Source organism: Gadus morhua, chromosome 17 (assembly GCF_902167405.1).
Source record: "Gadus morhua chromosome 17, gadMor3.0, whole genome shotgun sequence".
Taxonomy (NCBI): Eukaryota; Metazoa; Chordata; class Actinopteri; order Gadiformes; family Gadidae; genus Gadus; species Gadus morhua.
Genome location: NC_044064.1, coordinates 7,437,900 through 7,450,166, shown reverse-complemented (window position 1 = coordinate 7,450,166; position 12,267 = coordinate 7,437,900). Strand labels below are relative to the sequence as shown.

The window sequence follows — 12,267 nt, the reverse complement described above, 5'->3', positions numbered from 1 at the left end:
TTGTTGAACCCTTTCTGTATGCCGAGGATTACATTCATGCACTTTTTGTTTAACAGTAAAAACTGTTTTGAAGGGAAAGGCACAAAACATACAATTTTAAATATTGTATGTGCCCCCCCCCTCCTCTCACACCCATAACCCCCCCACCAAGGCAGGCCTGGAGGGCCGCGATGCCAGGGCACCCTGGCGTGCCTTGAAGTGAGGCTAGGTGTGTGTGTGTGTGTGTGTGGGGGGGGGAGTTACATTGGTTACAGCAGCACAAGTAAACCAGTGAACATTCATTTGACGAGGTTCCTGTTTTAAAATATATTAAACACAATTTATGAAATGCCATGATCGATCCAGCGTCCCGCCTCATCTTATTTAATATATTGGACCAATAATCCAAACGCCTGTCAAAAGGACTACAACCTTGTACCCAGGGGACGTTTGCCTGGCCGAGGCCTTGTGCCTAACACCAGACCTACTTGTGGTTCTTCTCCCGCTGGGTAAGCCACTTGTGGTAGTAGGAGCTCTTGATCCGGAGGCAGTAGAAGGCGGTGAGCACCCCAGGCAGCAGCACCAGGAAGGCAAACAGCAGACCGGCCACCAGCCCCACCTCACCTGTGGGGACGGACGGACGGACGGGCAGGGGGGGGGAGACAGACGGACCGAGGTCAGCTGTGAGGGGCTCAGGGTAACGGAGGGTATTTGATCCATGTGCGTAGGGATCCTGGGTATATTCACATACTAGATATATTTACATATGCACATTTTTTCTAAAAATGCAATTTTTTCATAAATTTTTCTTATAAAATATATCGGAAACATATAATAATATAAAAAATAAAATGGAATATATGCAAGTCAATGTTCCTTCGTCAGTTTGTTACTTTTTACTGACAATTGTAGGCAATTGTAATGGCGATACGGTTCAATTCGATAAAGAAATCGACCCAAAGGATCGCTTGAAGTAAACACCAAGGATCAGTGTGGAAGATGTGGAGACATATAGATAAACCGTGTGCATAACAGCAACACAAGACACATATGGATTATATATATATATATATATATATCAAATCAATTAGATCAAAAGGAAACTAGTCTTGACGCTGTTATATGTGATCGGGTGAATGTCAGGCAATAATTGTGAGGTGCTTTGAGTGACCATGGGTTCAAAAAGCACTACATATTCTATTCAATGCATTCCATTTACCATAAAAAAAACCCTGTACAGACCTTAAGATCTCCTGTTCGTGATGTTAGCTGCTATGCCAGTGAAAACACACTTAGGGAGTGAGTGAGTGAGCGAGTGAGTGAGTGAGTGAGTGAGTGAGTTATGTGTGTATGTGCGTGCGTGCGTGGCTACGTGTGTGAATGTATGGGTATGTGTAAGGGTGCATGCGTGTGTGCTCGAGTGTGTGTGTGTGTGTGTGTGGACGTACTGTCGTACTGCACGGGCCCACTGTCCACGCTGCCCCCCAGTCCTGACTTGTCACAGAAGGGCGGAGCCCAGCCACGGTTACAGTGGCAGTTCCCATTGCTGTTGCACACCTGCAGAGAGACACACACACACACACACACACACACACACACACACCACACACACACACACACACACACACACACACACACACACACACACACGCGAAATAGCACATGTACATGCTTGTAACATAAACATTGCGTAATACCCTTTCAAAGGACAAAAATGGGACATATTACATATTGCACAATGCATTCAACAGTTTATTCGTAATGTTTGGACTACGACAACACAAACCCAGCACCTCGCTCACACCTCAAGAGCCCCCCCCCACCCTACCTCTCCGTAACCACGGTAACCACCAAGGCTTTCACCTGGTAAACGACAAACCCCCCTTTGAAGGCTTCGTATCCTTTATGAGCTGTCATACATGCAAACAAAAAGGTCTGAGCGTCGTTAGTCTCGACACCATTTGTCGTTAGTCTCGACACTATTACTGCAGACCGCACCTGGGAGCCAGGCTACAAACACGGCCTCCAACGCAAGGGGGTTTATGGACCCATTACGTCCATGCGGACCCTTCTTTCGTCCACCGCCAGGGCCTGACGTGGGCCTCAACATTTTTTTAGCAATGCGTCGAGGGCAGCAAGGGCTGTGATTGGTCGGCTCACTAAAACCCCATACAGAACCAAAACAGGTCCACCACTGCGTCGAAGCGTCTACGAGGAACCATAATCAGCCCTTCACGACGCTTGGTTGCTTGGTCGCTTGGTTGCTGTGTTTCCGTCGCGCACGGCGACAACAGACTTCCATCCACAACCGTTTGACAGGTGTGAACACAGGCCGGCAATTAAGAACCCCTTCAAGCGTCCCCCCGTGAAAATGCTTACCCCCTGCGAAATGTCTGCGAAATGTCTACATGAGCTGGGACCAACCCCCCCAATCTACCTAAGTGACAATTTCCAACAATCAGGTTTGTGTTACAGGAAGGTAACAAAACGCACGTTACCCTTAACCGAAGCACAGTTTTTTAGCGTGTTTGAAGCTTGCCATTTAATTTCCGCGGTGATTGGCCGGTGACAGCTTAATGACTTCTCTCTATGGGTAAACAAGCTGCAAATGTTTCCCCTATCTTAGGTGAAATCCACGGCGGAAACGTAATTAATATCTCCAGATGTCTGGACCCGATATCTCCCTCCAACAGAGGGGTAACAAAATAGGCGAGTTCTTTGGCAATAGGAAGCCAATTAAATGAACTTCCAAAAAGTAATGTTTTTATGCTTATTCCATTCTCCCCAAATTGATTTTGGCCAGAATTCCAAAAATATATAAGCTCCCACTAAAACTACGCTTCCCTTATCTTGATATAAAAGATATATTCGTGCAGCTCGACCAACCAACAAGGGAACTATTTCCTTCCACTCTTAATCTCACTCTGCACTTCCACTGAAGTCTCTCTGAATTCAAAACACAACGCACACAAACCGTCCATCTGCCAAGGGGTTTGCGTTTTACGTTTTATTGGTTATCACAAGCCTGGTGAGACCGTCCAAGATAATCAGGTTTGCGTTTCGCAATGAATATCAGTCAGGCCTTGGCCGGCCAGCGATGGATCTCCACACATGGGCGCGGCCTTACGGTGTTCAGGAAAGTCCTGCAGATCCAATTAAAGAACTAAGTGACCCTCTGGCTCCCTTCCATCTGGCCGGTTCCGTTCGTAAGTAAAGCGAAAACATATTTTCCTCCAAGAAATGCCGTCAGTGTGCAGATTCTCCTGTTAATCTTTTAACATCATTATTCGTTCTATTTCAGATAAAACAGTTTTGATTTCTCTGTAGATTGCACCAATTTCGTCGTTTTATTTTTTTACTCCACGCCTCCTCATGAACCGCGACTCTTTCCCCTCAGAGCTGATCCAATCGTTTTCACGTTTTATCGGGAGGCTTTTAACGGACGCGAGACCCATCCACAGAGAGCGACAGAACGTGAACCTGCGTGACAAAAACGTTCTCACGTTCTCACTGACGTGTTAACGCAACGGCAGAACAACTAAAATCAGCAGCGGAGACAGTGCTGAGTTCACGTCAACCTTTGCTCGGTAGCGGTAAACATCGGAACGTGTTTACCTTCGTGCCACGGGCGGTCGCTGTTTACGGGGACACGACGACCGGATCAGTCATACCTCTAAAGTTAATACATCTGGAACGTTCCAGTGTTTATCCCGTCACAGGCCGCTTACTCCCATCCCCGGTACGTCGATAGCTGTCATATAACGGAGATGGGGGAGGGGGGGCTGGGGGAGTGTAGGGGTGTGTGTAGGGGGGAGCGTGTGCCGTCGGTAGGCTGACCTTAAGGGCTGGCTTTAAAGACATGTGGGGTGTGAAATTACAGTGAACAGCAGGGCGGGCATTGAGCGCTAAGGGTCACAAACAATAAAAGTAAGTTGTGGTTCAAGGCTGGGCTGCCTGTAATTGAATGAGAGAGAGAGGGGGCTGTGTGTGTGTGTGTCTGTGTGTGTGTGTGTGTGTGTGTGTGTGTGTGTGTGTGTGTGTGTGTGTGTGTGTGTGTGTGTGTGTGTGTGTGTGTGTGTGTGTGTGTGTGTGTGTGTGCGTGCGTGCGTGCGTGCGTGCGTGCGTGCGTGTGTGTGTGTGTGCGCGCGCGTGTGTGTGTGTGTGTTGATTTATTTTTCCTCTCATAAACTAGAATCATTCAAGGCTTATTTTCGAAAAGACAACATTTGCGCACCTCCGGGCAAAATAAGGATTTTCTTCTGACCATAGCTTATTAACCGTTAAAAACGTGTATTATATATATTTTTCTAAACATAAGCCACACAAATGCATGCCATCGGCATGTCAAAACTCCTGATTCTCTTTATTGGGTTTGTATTGAGGACGTACAAATTCATCTATACAAACGCAATCTCGAGGTATTTCACCATCCGACAATACACCAATGATAAGGCCATGATAAGGCCATGGATTATCATTGATGATAGTCCATGGCCTATCACCTAGTCCATGGCCTAAAGAACAAATGTGTAAAAACATTAACGAAGGTCGATACAAAAAGTCCCTACACAGTGTTCATGTACAAAGATTATTTCTGCGTAAAGCCATGGAGACACGGTACGTATATGAAAGTGAATTTAGTGACGGTCGCCCTAGATCCACACTACTGACTGTACCTCACATAGCGCGCACTCCACACACAGTTTTAACTTGTTGAAACGAGATCAAATCAACTGGATAAGGACCGAGACAAGCGAGTATGACGTACGAAAACGTCTTCAAACCCGCCCTCGGACCGCTGGATCTGGACAGATCGCTGTCTGCTCTTGCACGGAAACAGATGTTTAAACTCCCTTAAACACTTCCCATTCCAAGACTGCGTTATGAGCCCATAAACTCCGGACTACTCAAGTACTGTCACCACTCGGGGCCGGGGGAAAGACTGATAAATAGTTCATCACTCCTTTGTTCTAAAAAAATACCTCATTTAACTTATGAGAAAGAAACTTTTTACAAGTGGCCTTGCGAGAAAGAGCCTCTCCTTTAACTCAAGGACACAGAGTGAGGGAATAACAAGCAGCCAGCTGTATCTGGCAGCAGGACCGATGGTGTGAGTGTGTGTGTGTGCGTGTGTGTGTGTGTGTTCCCTACCCCGTGGTCGTGACAGCGTGCGATGCACGTCTCCAGCTCGCTAAACGAAGCGTTCTGGCATCTGCGGTCCCTGCACACCTGTGGGGTGACACGAGCAACAACACATGACGCAGGACGCACTCTACTACACACGCACACGCGCACACACACACACACACACAGCCCTTACGACTTTATTTTTAAAGGGGTGTTGTGAGTGCAGGCACCCTTGTGATGGAGCATGACAAACCACTATACTAAGTGTGTGTGTATTAGATTGTGTGTGTGCGTGTGGGTGCATATGAGTTTGTGTGTGAGTGTATGTACGTGTGTGCCTATGTGTGTGCATGTATGATTGCATGCATGTGTGTGTGTGTGTGTATGTGCGTGTGCATGCGTGTGTGTATGAGTGCGTGTCCGATATAAGCGTTTGTCTGTGTGTTTGTAATAATAATAATAATAATGGATTGAATTCATATAGCGCTTTTCTAGACACTCAAAGACAATTTACAGTGAAGGGACCTCACTCACCACCACCAGTGAGTTTGTGTGTGTATATGCGTGTTTTTATATGTATTCCAGTGTGTGTGTGTGTGTATGCACGTTTGCATGCGTGTCTATGTATGAGTGCGTGTGCTTCTATATGTGTGTGTAGGGTTATGCATGCGTGTCTTTTTAAGAGTGCGTAAGCATCTACTGTATATATAATATATGTGTGTGCGTGTGCATCTACTGTATATATTTATATACATATATATAGATGTGTGAGTGTGTGCCTATAAATGTATGCGAGCCTGTATCCACTGTATATGTGTGTCTCTGGGTGGGTCACCTTGCCCTCCCCACACTTGGTGCCGGTCATGACCAGGCCGGGGTCGGGCAGGTCGCCCTGGCCGTCCTGGGTGCTGTACACGTAGGTGCCCCGGCACTTCTCCTCGCGGCCGCCCGTGCGGATGGTGGTGTCGATGGACACGGCGTTGGTGCCCTTGGGCTTCTTGGCCGCGCTGTGACACTGGATCTTACCGCACTTGGCGTCGCTGGCGTGGGCGAACAAGGGGGGGGGGGGGGGGGGGGGGTTAGAGAAAAATCAATCAATGAAATCTGACAAACTTGGGTTGGCTTAGCTTCGGGAGGTAGAGGGGGGGTGGGAACCGGAAGGTTGCTGGTTCGATCCTCGGCTCCTCCTAGCTGAGCGTCGAGGTGACCCTGAGCAAGGCACCTCACCCTCACCACTGTTGACGTCAGGGTGTGTACAAACAGTTGTAAGTCACTTAGGATTACAGCCTCTGCTAAATGGTAATGTACTGTATGAACGTCGTCCCGCTTTGGGTGAGAGATATTTGTTTTCTTGTGTTATCGCACTCTGTTAGGTGAGGATTTTATTCTTTCTTTTTTATCACGTGGTATTTCGCTGATGTTTTCTGGTTCGCTCTTTCTTTATTCGTATGGATATTCATTTATATATTTGTATTATTATCATTTTTCGTCATACCGTATGGATACATGGCGTCGTTGAGAAACTGTGCATAAATAAAGGTTGATGAGGAGGATCTGTGTTTTTCGACCCCCTCGTATTCCTCACATGATTAACAAATTGTGTGAATATGTGCAAAATCATGCAATATCTGCATATCCCTTAATGACCAGTTCAGCGCATCAGCGTTTAAATGTAAAAAAATAAATGAACCATTAACGGTTTCATGCTTGATTACTGCTTGGGTGCGTCGTCAATGACAACCCATCAGGTGATTACCTCCAAACACGCATTAATTGGCCCAGAGCCCACCGACGGCAAAAGACATTAAAACCCTTCTCTTTCAGTAGACCACGTCAGTTTAGCACCCCTGCTTCGAGTTGAGTTTAGTTTAGACGGAGCCCAACACAATCACAATCGCCTTCGTGAAATAGTTTAGAAAGTAAACGAAATGAGATAGGAGAAGGAAGTGTGCAGGGGGACCTTCAGGATAACTACAACAGCCATTCCACAGATGCATGCAAATTGCACATTTTCATATTCTCTAATCAACCGCCCACACCGGCGCGTCCGGGCAGACATCCGGCTAATGACTCCTGGGAGACTCTCTCGAACACGCCTCAGGTGCGGTCGCACGTGCACTCCCCCCTTGTGCCGCACTCACACAGACGCGCACACGCGCAAGAACGCAGACGTAGCAAGCCATTATCGTCTGCCTTAATCTGGAGGCTCATTTGCATGGCTAAACTGCTAATTTGGCTCTATTAATTAGCTGTGGCACTGGGCCATGGAAATTGTCTCTAAGTGAGCTGAGCGTGTGCAGTCTGTGTGCGCGTGTGTGTGTGTGTGTGTGTGTCTGTGTGCGAGTGTGCGTGCGTGCATGGGTATGCAGGCTATTCTCTGTTTGTGTGTGTGTGTTTGTGCTTGTGTGTGTGTTTGTGTGTGTGTGCACTATGTATGTGTATGTATATGTCTATATGTGTTTATGTGTGTGTGTGTGTGTGCGGGCGTGCACTACGTCCATGCACGGGTTGTATGTGTGTGTGCACTGTGAGTGTTCATGCATGGTGTGTGTGTGTGCGTGTGTGTGCATGCATGCACTATGTCCATGCACGATGTGTGTGTGTGCGAGAGAGCGTGTGAGAGACAGGAAACCAAACGCTGAGTAGTATGCGGCAGTTTCTGCTTCGCCGCCTCGCTGAAAACATTAATTTGTTAATTAGTGTTTCTACGTCCATTTCATTATGGATCAGAATATGGATCAGGAGTCACAGAGGGTACACCTGCAGAACAACCCCTGTACGTAATGCCAGGCGCGTCCTCCTGTCCTTTAGTTTGTCTCTTTTAACTCGCCCATTTTTTACCTCTCAATAATAAATGAACATTTGCTGTGGAACAACTTCTTGGGGTTCACTAACTTTGTGCGGTACATATATGTTATGTTTATTTATTTATTTCCACAATGTCTTGCTTTTTAAAAAATGTATGATGACTATATGCTCTGTAAGGTGACCTTGCGTGTCTTGAAAGGTGCCTCTAAATTAAATGTATTATTATTATTATTATTATATATGGTGTAATTACTGTCCTCACATCGCCTCAACCTTGAAACTACCTCTATATCTCTGTGAGTACGTTTTTTCTAGAAGATTATAAAGACCACAGCCACTCTCCGTCTATCTCTCTACAAAGTCTTACTCTCAGAAAAAATATTCGGTACTCCCAACGCAGACACAGTGGACTTTTTATTTGGCTCGTACAAAGTCGGCTGCTTGTTTTGCTTTCTCTTGTTGCCATGGTGCTTGGGCACAGCCCAATGTCGACCCTGCCTGGCCCTGTGCTGGCACCAGAGACCGTTGCCCGTGCAAACAGGGACAAGGTTTTACTTGGCGGAAAGGTTTAAACATTTGGTTAGTTTATATTTGAACCGCTAAAGGTACGTATTGGAATGTTTTTGTTTAGTTTTTTATTCTTTTTATGGAGCGGTGATTAACCAACGGGATATACGGAGCACACAACATGTTTGACATTGGCACAGCAGAGTCAGATCCCTTCTTTATCTTTTTTGCAACAAACAGTATTCCATATACTTTTATTTGGTAGAGTCGAAATTGCACGGTATAAGAAAAAAAAAAAGAATCTAAAATGTGATATTTTCCAACCAGTCTGCATGGGTTGTACAGATACATGTTCAACTTATCCGAGGCCATGTTAACTAAATAACAAAAGTTTCTTCAACTCGTATTTTGTTTGGCTCTCTCTATCGCCACGCATTCTGCCTCTTGGCTGAAATATATTGAGATTTACACAAAGCTGTGAGCAGCTCTATTAGCTGGGAACTAAAATTGACCTTTCTGTGAAGAATTGGTGTTGCAATAATGGTACTGCTTCCAGACTGTTCCTGTAATCGCTCAGTAGGTTGCCATGAACACAGTGGGAGCATGTCAGTCCGCTGAGAGTAAGATAGCAGCCATTTTAATATTATCACTCAATTCAAATCAATCAATTGATCAAAATGGGGCATAAAATGAATATATCTACTTGTGCGACACAAGTCCTAAGAGTGTGTGTGTGTGTGGGGTTGTGTGTGTGTGTGTGTGTGTACACGTGTGTGTGTGTGTGTGTGTGTGTGTGTGTGTGTGTGCGTGTGTGTGTACGTACGTGTGTGTGTGTGTGTGTACGTACGTGTGTGTGTGTGTGTGTGTGTGTGTGTCTCAAATAAAAGATGTACAATATGAAGTCAACCTCAAAAGGAATGGTACTAAACAAACAGCCGTTATAGCAATTCCTGTTTCTCATTGGCTCATAGGAGGAAGTGGTGTCGTTTGAAAGATCCCCTATTCCCCAAAAGGTTTCGCCTATCCCAGCTGTCGGACTCTCCTGAACCTCTCATATTGTCAAACATTGGTTTGCTTGCTTGTACAGCTTTATCGGCCCAGAGATCCTTCTACTGTGTTCCTTCTCTAGGTCTTCTCCCCTCTGGGTTCAGGGAGTTTTCCTTATTCTTCAGGGGGGTTCAGGTTCAGGGCGTAGGGTTGTGTGCGGTAAAACGTTACCTCATGGACTATTTTCAAGATTAGTATTATTTTTGTATTTTAAGACTACAACTTTTTTGAGACTACAACTCTGATAAAAGATGATAAAAATCCACTTGCCTTTTCCGGTTAAAAAGCATGTGATGCATTTGAACGATCGTATCGTATCGTATCGTATCTGTGTGTGTGTGTGTGTGTGTGTGTGTGTGTGTGTGTGTGTGTGTGTGTGTGTGTGTGTGTGTGTGTGTGTGTGTGTGTCTTTGATAGTAGTATTCAATGGTAGTATTCCACGCACCAACTGTACCAACTCCAACTCACCTCTTCGCACACTTCATGTAGTTCCCCACTCCGTCTTTCCCGCAGTTCCCGAAGGCGTTCCCGGCCGCGTTGACGTCCTCGAAGCAGGCGTCATGAGCCGGCCTCGCATCTGCAACCCCAGGGTACAGAGTCAGGAGTGAACGCTTAATAGGTTCCTCGCTACGGTAGAATGGCGGCATGTAGCTCAGGAGGTAGAGCGGGTTGGCTGGTAACCGCAAGGTTGCTAGTTTGCTCCCTGGCTCCTCCTAGCTGAGGGTCGAGGTGTCCCTGAGCAAGGCAGCCCACCCTACCTGCTCCCGACGAGCTGGCTGTCGCCCTGCATGGCCGATGCCGCCGTCGGTGTGTTAATGTGTGCATTAATGGTTGTACGTTAGGCAATAGTGTAAGGTGCTTTGGGTGGCCTATGGTTACAAAAAAATCGCTATTTAAATGCAGTACATTTACCATTTACTAGATACACCTGAGTACGTATTGCTTAATCCCCTGGGGGTGCGTCGATAGAGCCGTCCTCGTACGGTGAATGAATAACCTGTGTCTACGTTGAGGACAGGGGGACGGATTCAAGGAGCTAAGGACTGGTTTTATCGAGGAGTTTTGCAGGGCGGACGATTTCGCAGCAAGTGGAAGATAAACAATTGCAAGATCAGCACGGACTCTGGAGGACGAACGGGACGAACGCCGCGCACGCAGAAAGAAAACTGTCTTCACAGCGAACGGGAAAAAGACAGAGAATATGGGTGCATTTTCTTTGAATATATATATTGTCCTCTCCGAGCCAGTCGTGCTTTTCACTTTGGGCTGAAGGGCTAATGAGAGTGGTTTGGAAGAACCATTGATGTACAAGGTCAACAGAACATAAAGACCATCGTCAGACAGGGGGCTTCACGTTGGAATGACTGCTTACTTGTGATCCCAAATGAATGTAACATAGAAAAAATGGTGTATCTCAATTCAGCTTGCTTTTTGTAGAGTTACCCTTAGAGGCAGAAAAAAAAACGTTTTTTATAAGCTGCTGGTTTTTAAAAAAACATGGACATGTGGGCTATTTTTTGCATTTTCTTGTTTGTTTTTTCAAGCTTGGAATTGACTGCAGGGTTGATTTAAAGTAACGGGTTACCCTAGTACAGAAAACCCCAAAAAGGCACATCTCTATCCTCCACAGAGCCAGTCAGGGCTAACAATTGCAGCCTGCGATGGGGGTTCAACCCGGGACTGGTCCTGCTCTGCCAACCCTCCACCTGAGCCCTCAGCCGCTCAGACTCATTAGCTCCATCTCTGGGTGGCGACTAATTAGCGAATCGAGATCATTGGCTCCAACCCTCACGGGAGGGCGGGCTATCACTCCCGCACTTTAAAAGCCTGTAATCCCCAGCCCCTCTGGTGCTCTGCGAGGAACTCTTTGGTGCTTTGCGGCCGCTGTAAGGCGGGGGATATATTTTCAGAGTAACAATTTTTTTCCCCGTCTGCGGTTGAGGCATTGGATTCTGAAGACGCTCCAGAGGCGAGGCGTTCATCGCCTTTCTGAACACTGACCACAACAACACACGGGTCAGTGGTGTGCCTTGTACTATATATATATTCCTATAGATATATATATGCAAACGTGTTTGTGCGTGTGAGTGCATGTGCACCGCTGTGTGTGCACGTGTGCATATTTGTGTGCGCATGAGTGTGTGTGCACGCGTGTCCGTACACTTGCATATTTGTGTTTGTGTGTGCTCGTGTGTGTGTGTGTGTGTGTGTGTGTGTGTGTGTGTGTGTGTGTGTGCGTGCACATGTGCCTGTGTGTGTATGCGCATGCGCATGTGTTCACGTGTGTTTTTGTGTGGGCGTTCGTGCGTACACGTGTGTGTGTGTGTGTGTGTGTGTGTGTGTGTGTGTGTGTGTGTGTGTGTGTGTGTGTGTGTGTGTGAGTGTGTGTGTGTGTGCGTGTGTGTGGCAGCGTACCGTAGCCCCAGAGCTGCAGGCACTGCTGCTGGTGCGTGAGGCACATGCCGTTGTAGCAGTAGGCCGCGCGCTGCTGGCAGGACGAGCCGTCCAGCAGGTACACGTTGGCCGGGCAGTAGGGCGACCCCCCCGTGCAGTACTCGGGCAGGTCACATGACCCCGCCGGCCCGCGGCACATGGTCCCCGCCTGCTTCAGCTGGAGGGAAGAGGGAATGACGTCAGCGCCGGGCGACTCTACCCAGCATGAGGCTCCGCCGTTAGGGGGCTTTGTTGGGAACGCTTTCCTTGTTTTACATTAAAAATAAAAAGAATAAATGAATATCTAGAAAGGGTTTGCACGGAGCTACAAAGGCCCATCTCTCTGATGTTTTCTTTGTGTTTATT

The 12,267-nt window shown here is 46.9% G+C and overlaps 1 protein-coding gene across 1 annotated transcript in view; it reads right to left on the bottom strand.

The window, feature by feature from the left end:
• The window catches only part of adam19a (ADAM metallopeptidase domain 19a), a 116,117-nt gene that overhangs the window by 10,837 nt on the left and 93,013 nt on the right, over positions 1-12,267 (bottom strand). The window contains exons 14-19 of the mRNA XM_030339224.1: positions 11,884-12,079; positions 9,937-10,045; positions 5,942-6,146; positions 5,131-5,208; positions 1,428-1,536; positions 468-603 (exon numbers count right to left, since the gene is read on the bottom strand). Coding sequence (XP_030195084.1) covers positions 468-603; positions 1,428-1,536; positions 5,131-5,208; positions 5,942-6,146; positions 9,937-10,045; positions 11,884-12,079 — 833 coding nt within the window. The remainder of the gene's footprint in view (positions 1-467; positions 604-1,427; positions 1,537-5,130; positions 5,209-5,941; positions 6,147-9,936; positions 10,046-11,883; positions 12,080-12,267) is intronic.